The sequence below is a fragment of the Capricornis sumatraensis genome, chromosome 2 (genome assembly GCF_032405125.1).
Source record: "Capricornis sumatraensis isolate serow.1 chromosome 2, serow.2, whole genome shotgun sequence".
NCBI lineage: Eukaryota > Metazoa > Chordata > Mammalia > Artiodactyla > Bovidae > Capricornis > Capricornis sumatraensis.
Genome location: NC_091070.1, coordinates 167,858,613 through 167,881,081, shown reverse-complemented (window position 1 = coordinate 167,881,081; position 22,469 = coordinate 167,858,613). Strand labels below are relative to the sequence as shown.

At 36.2% G+C, this 22,469-nt stretch overlaps 1 protein-coding gene across 1 annotated transcript in view; it reads right to left on the bottom strand.

The window, feature by feature from the left end:
• PIGK (phosphatidylinositol glycan anchor biosynthesis class K) overlaps window positions 1–22,469 on the bottom strand; it is a 152,258-nt gene that overhangs the window by 72,753 nt on the left and 57,036 nt on the right. Inside the window, exon 9 of the mRNA XM_068965188.1 lies at window positions 21,516–21,688. Coding sequence (XP_068821289.1) covers window positions 21,516–21,688 — 173 coding nt within the window. The remainder of the gene's footprint in view (window positions 1–21,515; window positions 21,689–22,469) is intronic.

Here is a 22,469-nt window from a genome sequence, read left to right as displayed (position 1 = left end):
GTTTTCCCAAATCTATATTTTTACCTTCTCTGTCCACATTGCTTCTGTAGCCTTTAAAAGTATTATTTTTGTCAGGCTTTTCTAGCTGTTTTTGGTGGACTCATAAGCCTAGTTCCAATTTTTTTCTCATTCCTGAATTAGAATCTATATCCAACTACTTCTGATAATTAAAATGTTCATTATCATTTACTTCTAAGTATTTTAAATTTTCCATCATTTTTATTTATTCTAAGAATAATTCAAAATTTGCTTTTAAATTTCTACATGTATATATACTAAACACTAAAATACATAATCTTTCTTTGTTACTGATATTAACAACTATATTGTGATCAAAAAAACATGCTCCACATTACAAACACTTTACAGTTATTAAGGTGTGCTTTTTGGCCAACTATGGGTCAATTTTACTAAGGTATTAATATGGTCTTGAGAAGAATGTTTATTCTCTAACTGTTGAATCTATCAGTGAATCATGTTGCTCATATCTTTGGGGGAATCTTTCATCAATTTCTGATAATGTGATATTGAAATCTACTAAAGTAGTGAATTTATCAAACTATTTTGTAAGTTACATAAATTTTAAAAATATATATTGTGGCTATGCTATTAGGTAACTAAAAGCTTAACATGCTTTTATCTTTCTAATGAGTAAATCTTTTACCAACAGTTGCCCTCATTACGTTTAATGGTGCCCTTTCCTGAGGTCTATTTTATCTAATATCAATATAACTATACAAGCTTTCTTTTGGGTACCAGTAGTTTGGTAATGCTTTTATTTTCAGTATGTAATGTCATTATGTTTTGTCTGCAGTTAGATTTCTTTTTATCCTAATATGATGATCTGTCTTAAACTAGGATTAACTCACTTAAATTTAGTGTTATAAGCAACTTCTAATTATAACTGTTTCCCTACTTTGTAGTTTCTACTCTTCCTTTTTTTTCTGTTTCACCTTCACTGCTTTGCTGCCTCCTCACTGATTTTTTTTAAAGTCCATTTCTTCCCCTATCCTGTTTTTTTTTTATCTTATTTCCTGTTTCTAGACAGTCAGAAGTACTTTTTAATATGTAAAATGCATACTTACCAAACCAACAACTTCCTGTTCTTTCTACATACTGCTATTAAAGACATCAGTACTTTGATATATCGTACTTCCCCAAATAATTATCATCATCACTACTATCACAATTATAAAACATAATCAGTTTTTACCGCAAGAGCAGGACATGACTGAAGCCACTTAGCATACACTTCCATTTCACTACTTTGTATCAGATCTCTCTCTTCTGGCTCCTTTGCCTTCTTCAAGGAGTGACCCCTTCAGATGTCATTTAAGTAAGAAAGTATTGATTCAAAATACTCTCAGCTTTTCCATATGTGAAAATGCCCTTATTTTTGTTCATTCTGTAAAGATAGTTTAACTGGGTAATCAATTTTAAGCTGATAGTTACTTTTTTAAACCCATTCATCCATAAATGGATGTGCAGCCTTTTGTCTTGAATCTCACACAAAGCCATGGTAATTAAGAATTCCAGATTTCCATAGCACTAATTATAGGGAACCTTGTCTTCTATGTTTGTGTACCACTTGGATTTTAGGTCCTTAAATCCAAATTTTTCTCCAAGATATATCCTTATCATTGAAGAAAGTGGAGCTTTCTACTGAGAGTGACTGATAAGCAATAGATATTTTTTGCCTCACAGATTAAAAAAAAAAAAAAAAGCGTTCAGTAGGATAAAGAATGTCATCTTCTGTAAAGACATGTTGGATTAAGGTGCAGCTGGAAACATCATGGATTGGCTCCAGGAGAGCTACCCCACCCACTGATACTTGTTTTATAGTAAAGCTAAGCAGGCCTTGCAAAGGAGACAAACAATCTTAGCTTATTGCCAGCTGCTTAGGAAAGATACACAGGCTTTCCCTGATACCTCACTTGGTAAAGAATCCACCTGCAATGCAGGAGACCCCAGTTCAATTCCTAGGTCAGGAAGATCCCCTGGAGAAGGGATAGGCTACCCACTCCAGTATTCTGACCTGGAGAATTCCATGGATGGGGTCACAAAGAGTCGGATATGACTGAGTGACTTGCACTTTCACTTTAGGGAAGATGCATGTTTGGAATATCAGCTGTGACTTTCTAAAAACATTATGGGAAACTGAACCTGTGCAGCCTCTTTCCCTTAATAAGGAAGTGTCACCATTTCTGGCTCAATCTAGAAAAAATCAGAAATGCAAGCCATCAAACAATGGTGTTTGTCTCCACACTATTTTCTTGGTAGCTCAGCTATGTATTTAAAAGTGCTTGTCTTTTATACCTATTAAAAAGGGTTTCTTTTTTCTATACCTGTATAACATCTAGGTTTCTTATAATAGAAGACTATTTCAGAAAAATTGAGTCAGCAACAATTCCAAAAGTGAAGTCAAAAGATTGTTTCTTATTAATTTCAAACCTTTAAGCCTAACTCATTTATATTAATTTCTTGTTCTAGAAAAATGCAATGTCATATCTATTTCTGACTATTACAATGTATTCTTTTGTTGAGAAATGTTTCATTCAAATGGAATTTCTCATGTTCAGAGTCCCTCACTAGCAAGTTTCATGTATTCTTTATTATTAGAGTTACCAAATATCTGGATACTCAAGGTTTATTGTGGCTAATTTCCAAAGGTTTAGGGAAAGAAAATTACCTTTAACATTAAAAGCATAATAGATACATTTTAATCATTTTCATTGATTTAGAAGATATGTATTACAGAGTTTTAGCACACTGAAGTGAACTTACTATGAACATCAGTTGTTTTTTAAAACATAAATTAGAGCTAGTCCCTTAAATCTATTTCTCACTTCCACTGTATAATCATAAGGGATTTGTTTTAGGTCATACTTGAATGGTCTAGTGGTTTTCCCTACTTTCTTCAATTTAAGCCTGAATTTGGCAATAAGGAGTTCATGATCTGAGCCAGTCAGCTCCTGGTCTTGTTTTTGCTGACTGTATAGAGTTTCTCCATCTTTGGCTGCAAAGAATATAATCAATCTGATTTCGGTATTGACCATCTGGTGATATCCATGTGTAGAGTCTTCTCTTGTGTTGTTGGAAGAGGGTGTTTGCTATGACCAGCATGTTCTCTTGGCAAAACTCTATTAGCCTTTGCCCTGCTTCATTCCGTATTCCAAGGCCAAATGTGCCTGTTACTCCAGGTGTTTCTTGACTTCCTACTTTTGCATTCCAGTCCATTATAATGAAAAGGACATCTTTTTGGGGTGTTAGTTCTAAAAGGTCTCGCAGGTCTTCATAGAACTGTTCAACTTCAGCTTCTTCAGTGTTACTGGTTGAGGCATAGACTTGGATTACCATGATATTGAATGGTTTGCCTTGGAAACGAACAGAGATCATTCTGTCGTTTTTGGGATTGCATCCAAGTACTGCATTTCAGACTCTTTTGTTGACCATGATGGCTGCTCCATTTCTTCTAAGGGATTCTTGCCCACAGTAGTAGATATAATGGTCATCTGAGTTAAATTCACCCTTTCCAGTCCATTTTAGTTCACTGATTCCTAGAATGTTGACGTTCACTCTTGCCATCTCCTGTTTGACTACTTCCAATTTGCCTTGATTCATGGAACTGACATTCCAGGTTCCTATGCAATATTGCTCTTTACAGCATCAGACCTTGCTTCTATCACCTGTCACATCCACAACTGGGTATTGTTTTCGCTTTGGCTCCATCCCTTCATTCTTTCTGGAATTATTTCTCCACTGATCTCCAGTAGCATATTGGGCACCTACTGACCTGGGGAGTTCCTCTTTCAGTATCCTATCTTTTTGCATTTTCATACTGTTCATGGGGTTCTCAAGGCAAGAATACTGAAGTGGTTTGCCGTTCCCTTCTCCAGTGGACCACATTCTATCAGACCTCTCCACCATGACATGCCCATCTTGGGTGGCCCCACGTGCATGGCTTAGTTTCATTGAGTTAGACAAGCCTTGGTCCTAGTGTGATTAGACTGACTAGTTTTATGTGATTATGGTTTCAGTGTGTCTGCCCTCTGATGCCCTCTTGCAACACCTACCTTCTTACTTGGGTTTCTCTTACCTTGGACGTGGGGTATCTCTTCATGGCTGCTCCAGCAAAGCACAGCCGCTGCTCCTTCCCTTAGATGACGGGTATATCCTCATCGCCGCCCCTCCTGACCATGAATGTGGAAACTAGGTAGAGTGCGCTTGATGAACTATGTACGGAGGTTCATGACATTGTACAGGAGACAGGGATCAAGACCATTCCCATGGAAAAGATATGCAAAATAGCAAAATGGCTGTCTGGGGAGGCCTTACAAATAGCTGTGAAAAGAAAAGAAGTGAAAAGCAAAGGAGAAAAGGAAAGATATAAGCATCTGAATGCAGAGTTCCAAGGAATAGCAAGAAGAGATAAGAGAGCCTTCCTCCGCAATCAATGCAAAGAAATGGAGGAAAACAACAGAATGGGAAAGACTAGAGATCTCTTCAAGAAAACTAGAGATACCAAGGGAACATTTCATGCAAAAATGGGCTCGATAAAGGACAGACATGGTATGGACCCAACAGTAGCAGAAGATATTAAGAAGAGGTGGCAAGAATACACAGAAGAACTGTACAAAAAAGATCTTCATGACCCGGATAATCACGATGGTGTGATCACTCACCTAGAGACAGACATCCTGGAATGTGAAGTCAAGTGGGCCTTAGGAAGCATCACTACGAACAAAGCTAGTGTAAGTGATGGAATTCCAGTTGAGCTATTTCAAATCCTGAAAGATGATGCTGTGAAAGTGCTGCACTCAATATGCCAGCAAAGTTGGAAAACGCAGCAGTGGCCACAGGCCTGGAAAAGGTCAGTTTTCATTCCAATCCCAAAGAAAGGCAATGCCAAAGAATGTTCAAACTACTGCACAATTGCACTCATCTCATACACTAGTCAAGTAATGCTCAAAATTCTCCAAGCCAGGCTTCAGCAATACGGGAACCGTGAACTTCCAGACGTTCAAGCTGGTTTTAGAGAAGGCAGAGGAACCCATGATCAAATTGCCAATATCCGATGGATCATCGAAAAAGCAAGAGAGTTCCAGAAAAACATCTATTTCTCTTTTATTGTTATGCCAAAGCCTTTGACTGTGTGGATCACAATAAACTGTGGACAATTCTTCCAAGAGATGGGAATACCAGACCACCTGACCTGCCTCTTGAGAAACCTGTATGCAGGTCAGGAAGCAACAGTTAGAACTGGACATGGAACAATGGACTGGTTCCAAATAGGAAAAGGAGTACGTCAAGGCTGTATATTGTCACCCTGCTTATTTAACTTCTATGCAGAGTACATCATGAGAAACACTGTGCTGGAAGAAGCACAAGCTGGAATCAAGATTGCCGGGAGAAATATCAATCACCTCAGATATGCAGATGACACCATCCATATGGCAGAAAGTGAAGAGGAGGTAAAAAGCCTCTTGATGAAAGTGAAACAGGAGAGTGACAAAGTTGGCTTAAAGCTCAACATTCAGAAAATGAAGATCATGGCATCTGGTCCCATCACTTCATGGGAAATAGGAGGGGAAACAGTGGAAACACTGTCAGACTTTATTTTTCTGGGCTCCAAAATCACTGCAGATGGTGACTGCAGCCATGAAATTAAAAGACACTCACTCCTTGGAAGAAAAGTTATGACCAACCTAGACAGTATATTCAAAAGCAGAGGCATTACTTTGCGAACAAAGGTCCGTCTAGTCAAGGCTATTGTTTTTCTAGTGGTCATGTATGGATGTGAGAATTGGACTGTGAAGAAAGCTGAGCGCCGAAGAATTGATGCTTTTGAACTGTGGTGTTGGAGAAGACTCTTGAGAGTCCCTTGGACTGCAAGGAGATCCAACCAGTCCATTCTGAAGGAGATCAGTCCTGGGATTTCTTTGGAAGGAATGATGTTAAAGCTGAAACTCCAGTACTTTGGCCACCTCATGAGAAGAGTTCACTCATTGGAAAAGACTCTGATGCTGGGAGGGATTGAGGGGCAGGAGGAGAAGGGGATGACCGAGGATGAGATGGCTGGATGGCATCATTGACTCAATGGACGTGAATCTGAATGAACTCCAGGAGTTGGTGATGGACAGGGAGGCCTGGCGTGCTGCGATTCATGGGGTCGCAAGAGTCAGACACAACTGAGCAACTGAACTGAACTGAATTTAGAGCTTTCCCTAACACTGAAAACAAGATTTTAAATGTATACATCATGTTTATGCAAAGCCATTTGAGCAGTTGCAACTCCTACTGCAAAAATCATAGTATTCTAATAAACAATTACTGTACCCCAAAATTGATATCAATCATGGGGATGTTGCTAATAAGACAGAAACAGGGTGTGGCATCTTTAAGCCAGAGATTGCCTAAACTCATAATTTATATCTGATCATGTAATTCATATTGCTTGTCCCAGTAACTTAAAATGAAAGTACAAAATACTCTCCTAAAGCATGCAATCCTCCTACTCCATTTCACAAGCTACATACTTTTAAAACACATATTTTTGGTGTAACAAAATTAACATTTTAAAAATTATATATAAAAAGGCTCTTAATATTGGAAGTTAAAATGAGGTTGATCAATCTCATTGAAAAAGACATTCCATAACAATATCAACTGCATGTTTCTCTTAGTGAAAGTACTTTCAAAATAATATGTGACAATTTCATCAAACAAAAGACAGTGAAAAGTCTAAAATATTACTGAATATGACAAGAACTCTGCATACTTGAAAATCATGTAGACAAAGAGGAAGAATAATAAAGTTAGTCACCGTAGCATAGATTAATGTCATCTGTAGCTCAAATGAAAACTGTCGATAAGGGTTCATTAGAAATATAATATTAATATGTTCCCTTTATCGTGTAAATATTTCTCGCATCTATATCAAATATAAAGTACCTGGTAATTTATATCACCAGGACAAAACAGAAAACCAAATGAATTTTTTAAATCTCCTGCTTTTTCTTTATTTTTATGAGAAAATCAATTTTGAAATAAGTATTCTTAATTACCTGCCATCTTGTAGGAAATTATCTATAACATTTATAAAAGATATACTTTAAATAATATTTATTAAGGTATATAATTTAAAAAAAAATCATATAAATGACACTTTACTTACAGTTTTATGGTACAGTTTGGCTTTATTTTACAAAAAAAATTTGTCATGAATGTCAAATCATCCATTATCCCTGAGAAAAATCATAGTATTCTAATAAACAATTACTGTACCCCAAAATTGATATCAATCATGGGGATGTTGCTAATAAGACCTTATGGTCCTCTCCCTTCATTTATCCCCCAACAATAAAACCTACAGATGCACTTAATATTATGAAGTCAGAATGAGTATTCTGAAAGACTAATAGACTACAATAATGAACTAGTACCTATTATTATTGGTATGATAAAAACACAATGAAATAAGCATAAAGTCTAAAATGGTGTTTTTAAAAAATCAACTACATGAGTAAGTATGGGAAGGCCAACCTAAGAATAATTCCTGTCAGAATGGGTGATAAGTGGCATGCTGGTAAAAATGTAAATCAAGTTATATAGAGCTGTAGTAAATCAAATAAAGATGGTAATACTTCCACTCTATCTCTTGCACTGGAACAGAGACATCTGTACGGTTGTGGTGAGTTTTATGTGGAAGGTCCTTAGAAATACACTGATAGAGTATGCTCATTTTATATACCTTATCATTAATCCTCATAATAACTCTGAAGGTAGAGGATAGATCACCCTACTACAGATAAAGTATCTGAGTTTCAGACAGATTAAGCCACGTGCCTTAAGACATAAAGCCAAGAACCAAACCAAAACTTGAATACTAGTCCATTCATCTCCAGACTTTTTCTACCTACATGAGACTGCCTTAAAGCTTCGATCTAGCACCAGAAGGAATAATTAGGCAATAGTTCACCTGTAAAATATTTAGAAACCATGTAATGAGACATTGTGATTTCAACAAAAGTGGCAATTTTTTTAATGTTTTATCCTTATTATTAATTTATCATAAATAATCCTCATACATTTAAAAATTTTTTCTGATCCTTTACTTTCTTAATTACTTTAAATATAAATTAATTCCTAAAACTATGCCAGAAGAGTAGCAATTCAAAAAGATTCTATAGATTTGCCTACTTTATAGCCAAAATTCCACATTACGAGGTTTATTGTAAGACGACTTACATATACAGGGTACTTTTACCACACTTTTTTAAAATGAGAACTCAATATGAAAACTCTCTTTCTCCTGCTAATGGTAGAAAGAAAAAAATACTACGATTTATTTTAAAGTACAGCCTACCTCACTCTTCAGCATTAAAAAAAAAAAAAAAGCCTCCTTTATGTACAAATATGTAATTCTACTGCCACCTTCTGGTAAAACACAATTTCCCAATTTTTAATAGTACTTCTGACTATAAAGTGACAAACCTCCAGATAAGAAATATCTCCTTTCCAATATTAGATTAATAAAAAGCAAAATAAATTATTTCTATAAATGGCAAAATTATACTAAAATAGAATTCTAGCAATAATTTTTATAGTACATGTAATATATTCTCTCAATGTTAAACTTACTGAGCACTCTACTATTTGAGCACTGAAGAGCTTTACAAGCAAAATAAAAATCAATTATCTTAATAACTTTTATAAAGTAGAATGATTATTCCCATTTTACAGAGAGAATCTAAGAAATCAAGTGGTCTGCTTGAGGTACATAGCTATTAAATGGCAGACTCTGAATTTAGAGGCAGATCCATTGATCACTGATTCCAATGATCAATGTGTTCTAATAGTCTCTGTAACATCAGATAACAGATATTAGTAAGTTGACTGAACTCATTTAGGACATTAAATCTTAATTTAGTGGGGTAAAGCAACAATACTACAATTAGTGAGGAAATTAGCAGAGCCACAGAACATAGAATCAAAGAATTCAAAGAAACCATAAAGGTCCCACAATCAAATTTTCCATATAATTGAAAACATTATTCTTTAAACATTTAGCCAATGGATTAAACTCTAATGTCCTATTTTTACAAATAATTATACCATGTCATTTTGAAATCTTTCAAAATTAAAAAAAGTTTATGTTCTATATGTCCAGTGTTTAAATTTAATTTTGCTCTGACACAGTTTAAAATACTAAAAAACGCCAGCTAGAAACTACTATCCTTAGTCAACATAATATTTACTAATTTATATTCAGAGAGGTTTTACTTACACAAAAGGATATACTACATTCTGCTATACTATTTCTATACACTGATTTCTTAAAAGTCATAAACCAATTCAATGAGTTTCAATTTCACATAGTAAAATAAATTCTGCAAAAAGAAAACTGCCCATAAAATAATCAACACATTATTTTTAAACTACAACAGTAAGAACTTTATGTCTAAAAGCTTTTGCACAGCGAAAGAAACCATAAGCAAAATGAAGAACAACTTATGGAATAGGAGAAAATATTTGCAAATGATGCAACCAATAAGGAATTAATTTCGAAGGTATACAAACAGTTGAGACAGTTCAATACCAAAAAAACAACAGCCCAATCAAAAAAATGTGCAAAAGACCTAAACAGACATTCCTCCAAAGAAGATACACAGATGGCCGACAAACACTTGAATAGATGCTCAATGTCGCTAACTATTAGAGAAATGCAAATCAAAACTACAATGAGGTATCACCTCACACTGGTCAGAATGGCCACCATAGAAAGTCTACAAATAATAAATGCTGGAAAGGGTGTAGAGAAATGGGAACCCTAGCACTATGGAGAACATGCTGCTGCTGCTGCTGCTAAGTCACTTCAGTCGTGTCTGACTCTGTGCGACCCCGTAGACGCCAGCCCACCAGGCTCCCCCGTCCCTGGGATTCTCCAGGCAAGAACACTGAAGTGGGTTGCCATTTCCTTCTCCAATGCATGAAAGTGAAAAGTGAAACTGAAGTCGCTCAGTTGTGTCCAACTCTTAGCGACACTATGGACAGCAGCCCACCAGGCTCCTCCGTCCATGGGATTTTCCAGGCAAGAATACTGGAGTGGGGTGCCAGTGCTTTCTCCAGGGAGAATAGTATGAAGATTCCTTAAAAAACTAAAGATAAAGTTATCATATGATCCAGCAATCCCACTCCTGGGCATATATCCAAAACTGATGAAAATTCTAATTCAAAACGATACATGCATCCCAATGTTTATGGTGACACTATTTACAATAGCCAAGATGTGGAATAAACCTAAATAACCACCAACAGATAAATGGATAAAGAAGATGTGGTATATAAATATAATGGAATATTACTGTCATAAAAAAGAATGAAATAATGCCATTTGCAGTGATATAAATAGACCTAGAGATTATCATACTAATGAAGTAAATCAGACAGACATATATAATCACTTATATGTGGAATCTAAAAAATATAAATTCACTACAAAACAGAAACATACTCACAAACATAGAAGACAAACTTATGGTTACCAAAGGGAAAGAGATGGGGGAGGGAGGGAAAGAGGGAGGGGGACAATTTAGGAATTTGGGATTACCAGATACACTCTACTATTAATACAAATAAAATAAACAACAAAGTCACACTGTATAGCATAGGAAACTATATTCAATATCTTATAATAACCTATAATGGAAAAGAATCTGAAAAAGTATATATATGTGTTGATATGTATAAACAAATCAGTTTGCTGTACAGTTAAAACTAACACAATATTGTAAACCAACTATACTTCAATTAAAAAAACTTTATGTGTATGTAAAATGACAAAATAAATAAGTTAACCATCAGTTTTGGTATCTTTATAAATCAACGACACGCATTTTATGCTCTGATATTCGACTTTAATGAGCTTCTGATTAACTGCAACTAAGTTATAAATAACAATATAAAATAAATGGCCAAATAAGATGCTTAAGTTAATATAGAATTTTAACAATGAGGAAGTTAATCACTTTGAAAAACAGAGTAGTATGTAGACTAGTAGGGGAGAAATCCTGTCAAATGTTATTTGAACCATTTTGATGAATCTTTGGTTCATAAAGTTTCATAATCATATCAATTCACTAAGCAATTTTCAGTGAATTGTTTCATCACAAAGCTTCATATTCCTCACAAACTATTTTGGCCAAATTTCATGTTTCTACTGAATGTGTACATTTAAATTTTATCTAATTTCCTAGTTAACATTACAAACAGAGACTAGAACTCATATGATTAATGATATAATAAATATTTTTATAGGTCTTTTATATTTCCCTATAAATTTTAGAATCTGTCAATCTCTACAGAAAAAAGCCTGCTAGGATTTTAATTGGGATTGTGTTGATCAACACCAGAATCAATAAAATCCAAGAATATAGTCAATATAAAAATTAATTGTACTTCTATATTTGAGCAACAAATGAAAAATAAATTTTTAAAATATCATCAAAACCAAAAATACTTAGATAAATTTAACGAAAAGTATGGAAAACTTCTTCACTGAAAACTATAAAACAATGCAGAGAGAAAATATAGGAGATCTAGATAAATGCAGATATATGTTCATAGATCAGAGGACTCAATATTGTTAAGATATCTATACTTCTCAAATTAACATATGAAGTCAATCCAATTTCAATTAAAATTCTAATAGGTTTTTTTTTTTAGAAACAGACAAGCTGAGTCTAAAATTTGTATGGAAACAGAGGATCTAGAATAGTCAAGAGAACCTTGAGAAAGAAAAAGTGACTTGTAGGACTTACAAAAACAAATGTCCTCCAATTGGTGATTTCCAAGACTTATTATAATTCTAAAATAATTAAGACAGTACAATACTTGTATAACAGAGACACAGTTCAATGAAACATAGTCCAGAAAGAGACCCACACATATACGGTCATGTGATTTTGACAAAGGAATCAACATAATGCAATAACAAATTCAATTTTTTCAACATATGGTGTGGCAGTAACTAGATATTCATATTTTAAAAACTGAACCTCAACTCCTACCTAACTCTGTACTCAAAAATTAATTCAAAATAAACCATAACCTTAAACATAAAAGATAAAACTATAAAACTTACAGCAGAAAATAAAGGAAAGTCTTTATGACCTTGATTTAGCTTAAGCATCCTTGCACAGAGGAGTGACTATTAAATATGAAAGGTATTAAGCTTAAAGGAAATTGATAAATGAGCTTTATCAATATTAAATCTCCTACTCTTCAAAAGATATTAAGAATATGAAAGGAAAGCCAAAGACTAAGAAAAAATATTGCAATACATATATTTGACACAAGACTTGTACTCAGAATAAAGAAATCTTACAATTCAATAAGAAAACAACTCAGTTGTTTTCTTTTTTTTTTAATTTTTCATTTTGTACTGGTGTATAGTCAGTCTCTCCCATCAGGAAGCTTCTATAATCCTCTTATCCTTTTCATCAGAGGGCAGACAGACTGAAAACCACAATCACAGAAAACTAACCAATCTGATCACATGGACCACAGCCTTGTCTAACTCAGTGAACCTATGAGCCATGCCATGTAGGGCCACCCAAGATGGATGGGTCACAGTGGAGAGTTCTGACAAAATGTGGTCCACTGGAGAAAGGAATGGCAAACCACTTCAGTATTCTTGCCTTGAGAAACCCATGAAAGGTATGAAAAGGCAAAAAGATAGGATACTGAAAGATTAACTCCCCAGGTTGGTAGGTGCCCAATATGCTACTGGAGATCAGTAGAGAGATAACTCCAGAAAGAATGAAGAGATGGAGCCAAAGCAAAAACAATACCCAGTTGTGGATGTGACTGCTGATGGAAGTAAAGTCTGGTGCTGTAAAGAGCAATACTGCATTAGAACCTGGAATGTCAGGTACATGAATCAAGGAAAATTAAAACTGGTCAAATAGGAGGTGGCAAGAGTGAACACCGACATTTTAGGAATCAGCAAACTAAAATGGACTGGAACGGGTGAATTTAACTCAGATGACCATTATATCTACTACATCTATTTCTGCTTTATTGACTATGCCAAAGCCTTTGACTGTGTGGATCACAATAAACTGTGGACAATTCTTCAAGGGATGGGTATACCAGACCACCTGACCTGCCTCTTGAGAAACTAGTATACAGGTCAGGAAGCAACAGCTAGAACTGGACATGGAACAACACACTGGTTTCAAATAGGAAAAGGAGTACGTCAAGGCTGTATATTGTCACCCTGCTTATTTAACTTGCATGCAGGGTACATCATGTGAAACGCTGGGCTGGAAGAAGCACAAGCTGGAATCAAGATTGCCTGGAGAAACATCAATCACCTCAGATATGCAGATGACACCACCCTTATGGCAGAAAGTGAAGAGGAGGTAAAAAGCCTCTTGATGAAAGTAAAAGAGGAGAGTGACAAAGTTGGCTTAAAGCTCAACATTCAGAAAACTAAGATCATGGCATCTGGTCCTATCCCTTCGTGGGAAATAGATGGGGAAACAGTGTCAGACTTTATTTTGGGGGGCTCCAAAATCACTGCAGATGGTGACTGCAGCCATGAAATTAAAAACGCTCACTCCTTGGAAGAAAAGTTATGACCAACCTAGATAGCATATTGAAAAACAGAGACATTACTTTGCCAACAAAGGTCCGTCTAGAAAAGACTATGGTTTTTCTAGTAGTCATGTATGGATGTGAGAGTTGGACTGTGAAGAAAGCTGAATGCTGAAGAATTGATGCTTTTGAACTGTGGTGTTGGAGAAGACTCTTGAGAGTCCCTTGGACTGCAAGGAGATCCAACCAGTCCATTCTGAAGGAGATCAGTCCTGGGTGTTCTTCGGAAGGAATGATACTAAAGCTGAAACTCCAGTACTTTGGCCACCTCATGCACAGAGTTGACTCATTGGAAAAGACTCTGATGTTGGCAGCGATTGGAGGCAAGAAGAGAAGGGGACGACAGAGGATGAGATGGCTGGATGGCATCACTGACTAGATGGACGTGAGTCTGAGTGAACTCCGGGAGTTGGTGATGGACAAGGAGGCCTGACGTGCTGCAATTCATGGGGTTGCAAAGAGTCGGACATGACTGAGCGACTGAACTGAACTGAAAGAGCCTACTGATGAAAGTGAAAGAGGATAGTAGAAAAAAGTTGGCTTAAAACTCAACATTCAGAAAACTAAGATCCTGGCATCTGGTCCCATCACTTCATGGGAAATAGATGGGGAAACTGGAAATAGTGACAGACTTCATTTTGGGGGCTTCAAAACATTGCAGATGGTGACTGCAGCCATGAAATTAAAAGATGCTTACTCCTTAGACGAAAAGTTATGACCAACCTAGACGGCATATTAAAAAGCAGAGACATTACTTTTCCAACAAAGGTCCATCCAGTCAAAGCTGTCTTTTTTACAGTAGTCATATATGGATGTGAGAGTTAGACTGTGAAGAAAGCTAAGCGCTGAAGATTTGATGCTTTCGAACTGTGGTGTTGGAGAAGACTCTTGAGAGTCCCCTGGACTGCAAGGAGATCCAACTAGTCAATCCTAAAAGAAATCAGTCCTGACTATTCACTGGAAGGAATGATACTGAAGCTGAAACTCCAATATTTTGGTGACCTGATGCAAAGATCTGATTCACTGGAAAAGACCCTGATTCTGGGAAAGACTGAAGGTGGGAGAAGAAGCAGACAACAGATGAGACAGTTGGATAGCATCACCGAGTCAATGGACGTAAGTGTGAGTAAACTCCAGGAGCTGATGATGAACAGGGAGGCTGGGAGTGCTGCAGTCCATGGGGTAGCAAAGAGTCAAGACACAACTGAGCAACTGAACTGAACTGAACTGAAAGCTGATTAGCACACAATATTGTGCAAGTTTCAAGTGAACAGCAAAGGGACTCAACTATATACATACATGTATCCATTCTCCCTCAAATCCCCTCCCAACCAGGTTGCTACAAACACTGATCAGAGTTACATGTGCTATACAGTAGGTCTTTGTTGAAAATAACCCAGTTTTTTTTAAAATAAGCAAAAGACTTGAAAAGGCACTTCATGAAACATATATTAATGACAGTAAGCACATGAATTGACACTCAACGTCCTTAGAAACCAGGGGTTTACAAATTAAAATCATAATGAGATTATCACTACCTGCCTAGAGAATAGCTAAAATTAAAAAGACAATACCAAGTCTAATTAAGGACATGGAACAACTATTTGTAGAAATGCAAAATGGTACAATGACTACAGAAAATAGTTTGGAAGTTTCTTACAAAGCTAAACATGCATTTCCATATGACCCAGCAAACCTACTCCTAGGTATATTAACTCAAGTGAAATGAAAACTTAGGTTTCTATACAATGTTTATAGTGGTTTTAATTGCCTAAAACTGGGGGCAAATGTCCTCCAACTGGTGAGATACACCAATAAAAAAGGAACAAACTAAAGATACATGTGACAACAGGAATGAATCTTACATGCATTCTGGCAGTAAAAGAAGACAGACTAGAAAATTTTTAATAACAGACTGGCATGGTGATTATCCAAAGTACATGCATTTATCAAAAACTCAGAACTATATACTAAAAAAGGGTAATTTTACCAAACTAAAAAAAGAAGAAGAAGAAAAAAAAAACTACAGGTACATACAATAATATAAAATGACTTCCAGAAACATTATAGTATGCAAGAGGAACAAAACATAACGTTTAGAGATACCTGTTTAGGTGATATAACCAAGATGCAGGGCAAGAAAGCAAACTCCATTTAAGAGAAGGGAAAACGGTTAACTTTGAGGGGGAGTGAAAGGGCAGAGATTGAGAAGGGGTGTAAGTGTTGGGGGATCTTCTGGTATACCAGCTTTGTTCTAATTTTTTCTCTGGTGGTTACATGAGCAGTTGCTTTCTGACAATTCACTGTGCTATCATTTATATTTTATATCATTTGAAAAGCAAGCAAGGCAAGTAATCGCAAGGTAAGATGGTTTTAGAAAAGGCAGAGGAACCAGAGATCAAATTGCCAACATCCGCTGGATCATCGAAAAAGCAAGAGAGTTCCAGAAAAACATCTACTTCTGCTTTATTGACTATGCCAAAGCTTTTGACTGTGTGGATCACAATAAACTGTGGACAATTCTTCAGGAGATGGGAATACCAGACCACCTGACCTGCCTCTTGAGAAACCTATATGCAGGTCAGGAAGCAACAGTTAGAACTGGACATGGAACAACAGACTGGTTCCAAATAGGAAAAGGAGTACATCAAGGCTGTATATTGTCACCCTGCTTATTTAACTTCTACACAGAGTACATCATGAGAAGCGCTGGGCTGGAAGAAGCACAAGCTGGAATCAAGATTGCCGGGAGAAATATCAATCACCTCAGATATGCAGATGACACCACCCTTATGGCAGAAAGTGAAGAGGAGGTAAAAAGCCTCTTGATGAAAGTCAAAGAGGAGAGTGAAAAAGTTGGCCTATAGCTCAGCATACAGAAAACGAAGATCATGGCATCTGGTCCCATCACTTCATGGGAAATAGATGGGGAAACAGTGTTAGACTATTTTTTTGGGCTCCAAAATCACTGCAGATGGTGACTGCAGCCATGAAATTAAAAGATGCTTACTCCTTGGAAGAAAAGTTATGACCAACCTAGATAGCATATTGAAAAGCAGAGACATTACTCTGCCAACAAAGGTCCATCTAGTCAAGGCTATGGTTTTTCCAGTGGTCATGTATGGATGTGAGAATTGGACTGTGAAGAAAGCTGAGCGCTGAAGAATTGATGCTTTTGAACTGTGGTGTTGGAGAAGACTCTTGAGAGTCCCTTGGACTGCAAGGAGATCCAACCAGTCCATTCTGAAGGAGATCAGCCCTGGGATTTCTTTGGAGGGAATGATGCTGAAGCTGAAACTCCAGTACTTTGGCCACCTCATGCACAGAGTTGACTCATTGGAAAAGACTCTGATGCTAGGATGGATTGGGGGCAGGAGGAAAAGGGGACGACCGAGGATGAGATGGCTGGATGGCATCACTGACTCGATGGACATGGGTCTGAGTGAACTCCGGGAGTTGGTGATGGACAGGGAGGCCTGGCGTGCTGCGATTCATGGGGTCACAAAGAATCGGACATGACTCAGCAACTGAACTGAACTGAACTGAAATTATAAAAGAATAAAATAATATATATATTTTAGAGGTAGGAAGCATTCCTGGATTCATATCTTGGCTACACCATTTGTTAGATGTGTGACTTTAGCCAGGTTTCTTAACCTTTCTCAGTCTCACTTTATTCATCTGTATAATGGGAAAATTTCACCTGCCTCATAATTATGTGAATTAAATGGGATTAATTTTTACTTGAGGGTATCTGCCTAGCTTCCAAGTTTATTTTGGAAGGTTCATCTTATCCACTTGGGGATGGCCCTCCAGTAGCCTAGATTTTGATGACCTAGATGACCCCTAGATGACCCCACTACTGCCCAGCTGGGTCAGAGCTGAGCAACTGACTCAAGCTGGGCTACTCAAAAAGCCCCCTGTGGAGCTTAAAATGGAGAATGAGCAAGTTAATTCTCTAGCTGCACTTTACCATCAGTCTTTGTTCAGTCGCTAAGCTGTGTCCAACTCTTGCCAACCCCATGAACTGCAGCATACCAGGCTTCCCTGTCCATCACTATCTCCCTGAGTTTTTTCAAACTCATGTCCATTGAGTCAGTGATGCTATCCAACCATCTCATCTTCTGACATCCTCTTCTCCTCTTGCCCTCAATTTTTCCTAGCATCAGGGTCTTTTCCAATGAGTCAGCTCTTTGCATCAGGTGGCCAAAGTATCATGATGAATAGAATGGATTTAAAGCTCCAGAAGAGCAGTGTAGACACATTCTATGCCCTACATTCAGAGTAGGAGAGAAAGAAAAGTCTAGAACAACACAGAGACAGACAGAGTAATGCCCACGTTTTTGACTGATTTCTGTTTCCTGATTCCAGTCACTCTCTGGAAGCTACCCTTGGGTTCCATAAACACAGAATACCTATATAAGAGATATCTTTAAGGAAATAATGCTAGCTCAGGTTGGATTCTATAATTTTCAATCCAACAAGGCTAGGCAATAGTCCTTATATAAAGCATGAGGCACATAGAAAAGGTTCAAAATCTAGAAACTGTGGCAGGAACTTTCTGATCTTTGACTGACTATATGAGCTGCAGACTTCCTTACCCAGCCCTTGAAAGAGTTCTACTCTGGTGTCCAAAACATAGACTGACCTTGTTAAGGTCATTTTCATCCCTCTATCTATAAGAACACACTTGATCTTAGCTAAAAGGCCGAGAAGCGATCTGTAAGAAAAGCATCCAGCTCAAATTTCCAGTTAGATTCAAAATTTTCAATTGCTAAAGACTGCCTCAAGAGAGAAAAAAATTCTATAGTATGACAGAATAAAATTACAACAACAAAAAATTAATAAAATCAAGTGCCTAAATTTAGAGCATAACACAAAAGTCAGACAGGGTAAGATGTCATCTAACCAACCAAGGTAAAAATTGAGTATTTACACTTCATATTGTCCAAGATTTCATTATTTCTTGGGCAATGCCTACAGAATTTACACTTCTGCATTTTAGTGTGGGTACTTTTACATTCACAGGCTATAGGCTATTTTCCTTAGGATACTCTGATACACCAAGTAATGTTGGCATGGACTTATTACTATATTCTAGAAAGTCCAACTGTTTGAGGCTGTTTGTCTGCTTATTTATCAAAGTCAACCTATGTACACTGGGATAAAACAGTTCAGAATCAAGTTATATAAGGCAAGCTTATTGCAACCATCCCTTATTTTGCCTCACTTTAATAAATTAAAAACACAGTAAGACACATGGTGAAACAAGTGTTGTCGCTAAGGTTATGATTATCACTTAAGTATATGACTGCACCTTATTCATATAATATGTGTATGTTGGAAGACATATAAAAAACAATTATTTCATATAGGTACTTCAGTCAATTTTATGTACTAATGTTCCCCATCGTATTGGAATTTAGTTTAGCTTGCTCTAATATATAAAATATGAAATATGAACAATCTGGAAAATGAGTTCCATTATCTTCCTAATATATGTAGAAGGTATTATTTTAAAAAGCTTAACTATCAATTTTAATAACAGTAATTGTATTGATGTTTTAACCTAAGAGCTGTAAAATTACATATGCATTCAAGCCCAAAATTTCCTTAAAATAGTAGCTTTTTGTGATAGCTGATTTCTAAATATACTTTTCTCTAAACAAACATCCAACTGATACTCATATTTGCATATAAATAGCACCTATAATAATGAGATAATATTTGTATCACCCAGGAAAAAATTTCTGGAATATGTTGAGAATTGAATCCTCCTAAATTAATTAGATAACAAGTATCAGTAATTATGAAACCATCTGTGAGCAAAGTTCTAAATAGAATTTATTCATAAACACTAGAGGGTGCTCTAATTCAACAGTGTCTGCTCATTGCTGAGCATCTGAAAGCAACAACCCTGTTAATCACCTATATTCCAATATAAAATAAAAATTAAAAAAACAAAATATAGTGCCTGATATCTGGCACTGGTGCTTAAAATAATTTTCTCCTTAATTAAAGATAAATGAAGATAATTATCAGCACCAACAACTTTTGCTTTTGAACTATATAGAGAGATACTTCATGAGATAAAATTTCATCTTTCCAGAATATACAATAAAATTTAGTAGAATTCCACTGAAATCATTTTTATTGTACAACTATTATATTTAATATTGTGTTAAGTGAACAGAATAGAAAATAAGTACAGAGAAAGTATAAAGACAGTCCTTATCACTAAAGGAAATTAATGCAATATTCAGATGGTTAACAAAAGGTGTATCCTGTATACTATGGACTTAGGTTCAAGGAAAATTACAAAATGAGCTACACAGTAGCTCAATTTCAATTGCTAAGTATTAAGGTATAGTTTAGCTATTTTACAAAAGCAACTTGAAACAGTATTTAAATAATAAATAAAAGTAATGCCATTGTTGGATATCATCTGTTGTCTCGAGAAAATATTTTTAAAGCCAACAGACATAGGAAATTGAAAACGAAAAAATCTAGACTTTGAATATCATAATAGGAAATAATAATAAAATCAATTTCAAATCTTCATAAGAAATACATTTACTACTAGCTTTTAAAATTTATTTCTAAAATATTCACAACCTCAATTACAAATCTTTGAAATTTTCAAAATTTAAAGTAATTTATATGTTGCCATTTGGCAATCCAGGAAAGCTCCCTGGAGTATGTGTTTCCAATAGATAGCATTAAACAATTCCAAATAACAAAGCTGAATGGCAAACAATATCAATTTCTATGTATTTCAAGAAAATGACTATTAACTGAGATAGTACTTAACCCTGAACAAAGTATGTTGCCTTTAAAAATGTTTACAGAGAAGAAAAACAGAACATTATCTATACTTCTAAAGTCACATAGCAAAAATTAACCAGTCTCTCAGTCTCTCACTCTCTTTCACACACACACATGCATGCACACACTGCTCACTCACACACAATCCACTCCTCAAGAGGAGAGTACGTGGCGTATACCTACCTCTCTTTCTCTCATTCCTTTCCCTAACTAATAACTAAGGGATCCCACAGAAATCCTGAACAGTGGCACCTGTTCATAAAAGGCCACTTCAAATTCACAACAGCCCCAGATAAACTGTTTAATAGAACACAACACTAGACAAAAGCCAGAGATAGGCTTGAACCAGACTCATAAACCACCCAGACTCTGGGAAACAAAATACATGGCAAAGAACTAATTAGACTGCTGGAGTCCAGAGAAATCCTGAAAACAGAAGCACTGTGCTAGAGTTTGAAGTATACATTTGGCATCTATATTCTCCTGGCACTCATCTCCCCTTTCTATGTTTATCTGCCTTGCCTCTGCCAGATTCCTAGGGCCTATTATACTCTAAATGCCCAGCTGCCAGCTTCCCTATTCAATGTTACGTCATTTAATGACCTTCTACTGCAATAGGTGACAACATACACATTTGTTAGAGCATTAATAAAGTTTGAAATGTCCTGCCCAGTTATGAAGGTTTTCTGAACCATCATATACACCTCTACTGACAGAAAAGTATGGCTAAGATATAATCAGTTGTCAGGGAAGTTTTAGTCTTTTTAAAAGCAAGTCTGAATTCACACTACTTACAAACAATCATATTTTGGAGCTACAACATAACCCTGATCAAGATCTTAGCCTGTCACTGATATTTAGAGCTTTTGCCCATTAATCTGAAAAGCAAAGAACCAACTAAAGTGAAGAATGGGTAGAAAGGTGCAATTTTATTTGTAAATACAAATATTCATCTCATTATTATATCACATAAAAATTTACAAACCATGAGACTAGAATACTCTATTCAAAAAATAATTTAAGATGAATACCTGCTTTCCATGACTTCTGAATCTGGCTGCAAACTAAGAGTCTCTGTTGTAATTTCCACTTTCCGTACACTTCCAAAGAAATCAGTTATCAGGACATTTTTAGGATCCCTCTGAAAAAGATCAGTGCGATGTCCAGGAGTAGACACACACAGACTTTTGGGGCATACCTGAAACTGAAAAAAATATGTATAGCAATAATAAATACACATGCTTACATATTCATACAGCTTATATTAAATTCATTAACACAACATAGTAGACTGTAGTATATTTTTAAAACTCTCCCAACCTAAAGAAGATCAAAGATTGTAGTTCTCAAGATTAAACTTTCATTGCTACTGTACTGCTTGACACTGTAAGAAAGCTTTACAGACATTAGAATAGGTTATTCATAAAACAGGAAGCTGGCCAGGAAGGAAAACAACATTCCCTTTTTAAAATCATATGCTATAAAGTATGAAAGCAAGTTAGTCCCCCAGCTGTGTCCAATTCTTTGAGACCCCATGGACTGGAGCTCACCAAGCTCCTCTCCATGGGATTCTCCAGGCAAGAATACTGGAGTAACCATTCCCTCCTCCAGGGGATCTTCCCAACCTAAGGACTGAACCCAGGTCTCCTGCATTGCAGGCTGATTCTTTATCATCCGAGCCACCAGGGAAATTTATGAGAACTCACAGGCAACAGTATGACAAGAGAACTGCTTTTTTCTGCATCTATATCCATCTCAGTAGAATGATCTTATCAGAGCAATTTTTTAAACATTTTGCAACCATGACCCTTCATTCAAATTTTAAATTCCAATAAAATACTTATTATATAATAGCCAAGTATGTAAAGAAGATGAAATCAGAGCTGCTCTGGACTGCAAGAAGCTAAAGCATAGCCTTGCTATCCACCCCACGTCCTCCTGCAGTGAAGCTACATAAACTATTCTAAAAATCAGGTACCTTTCTC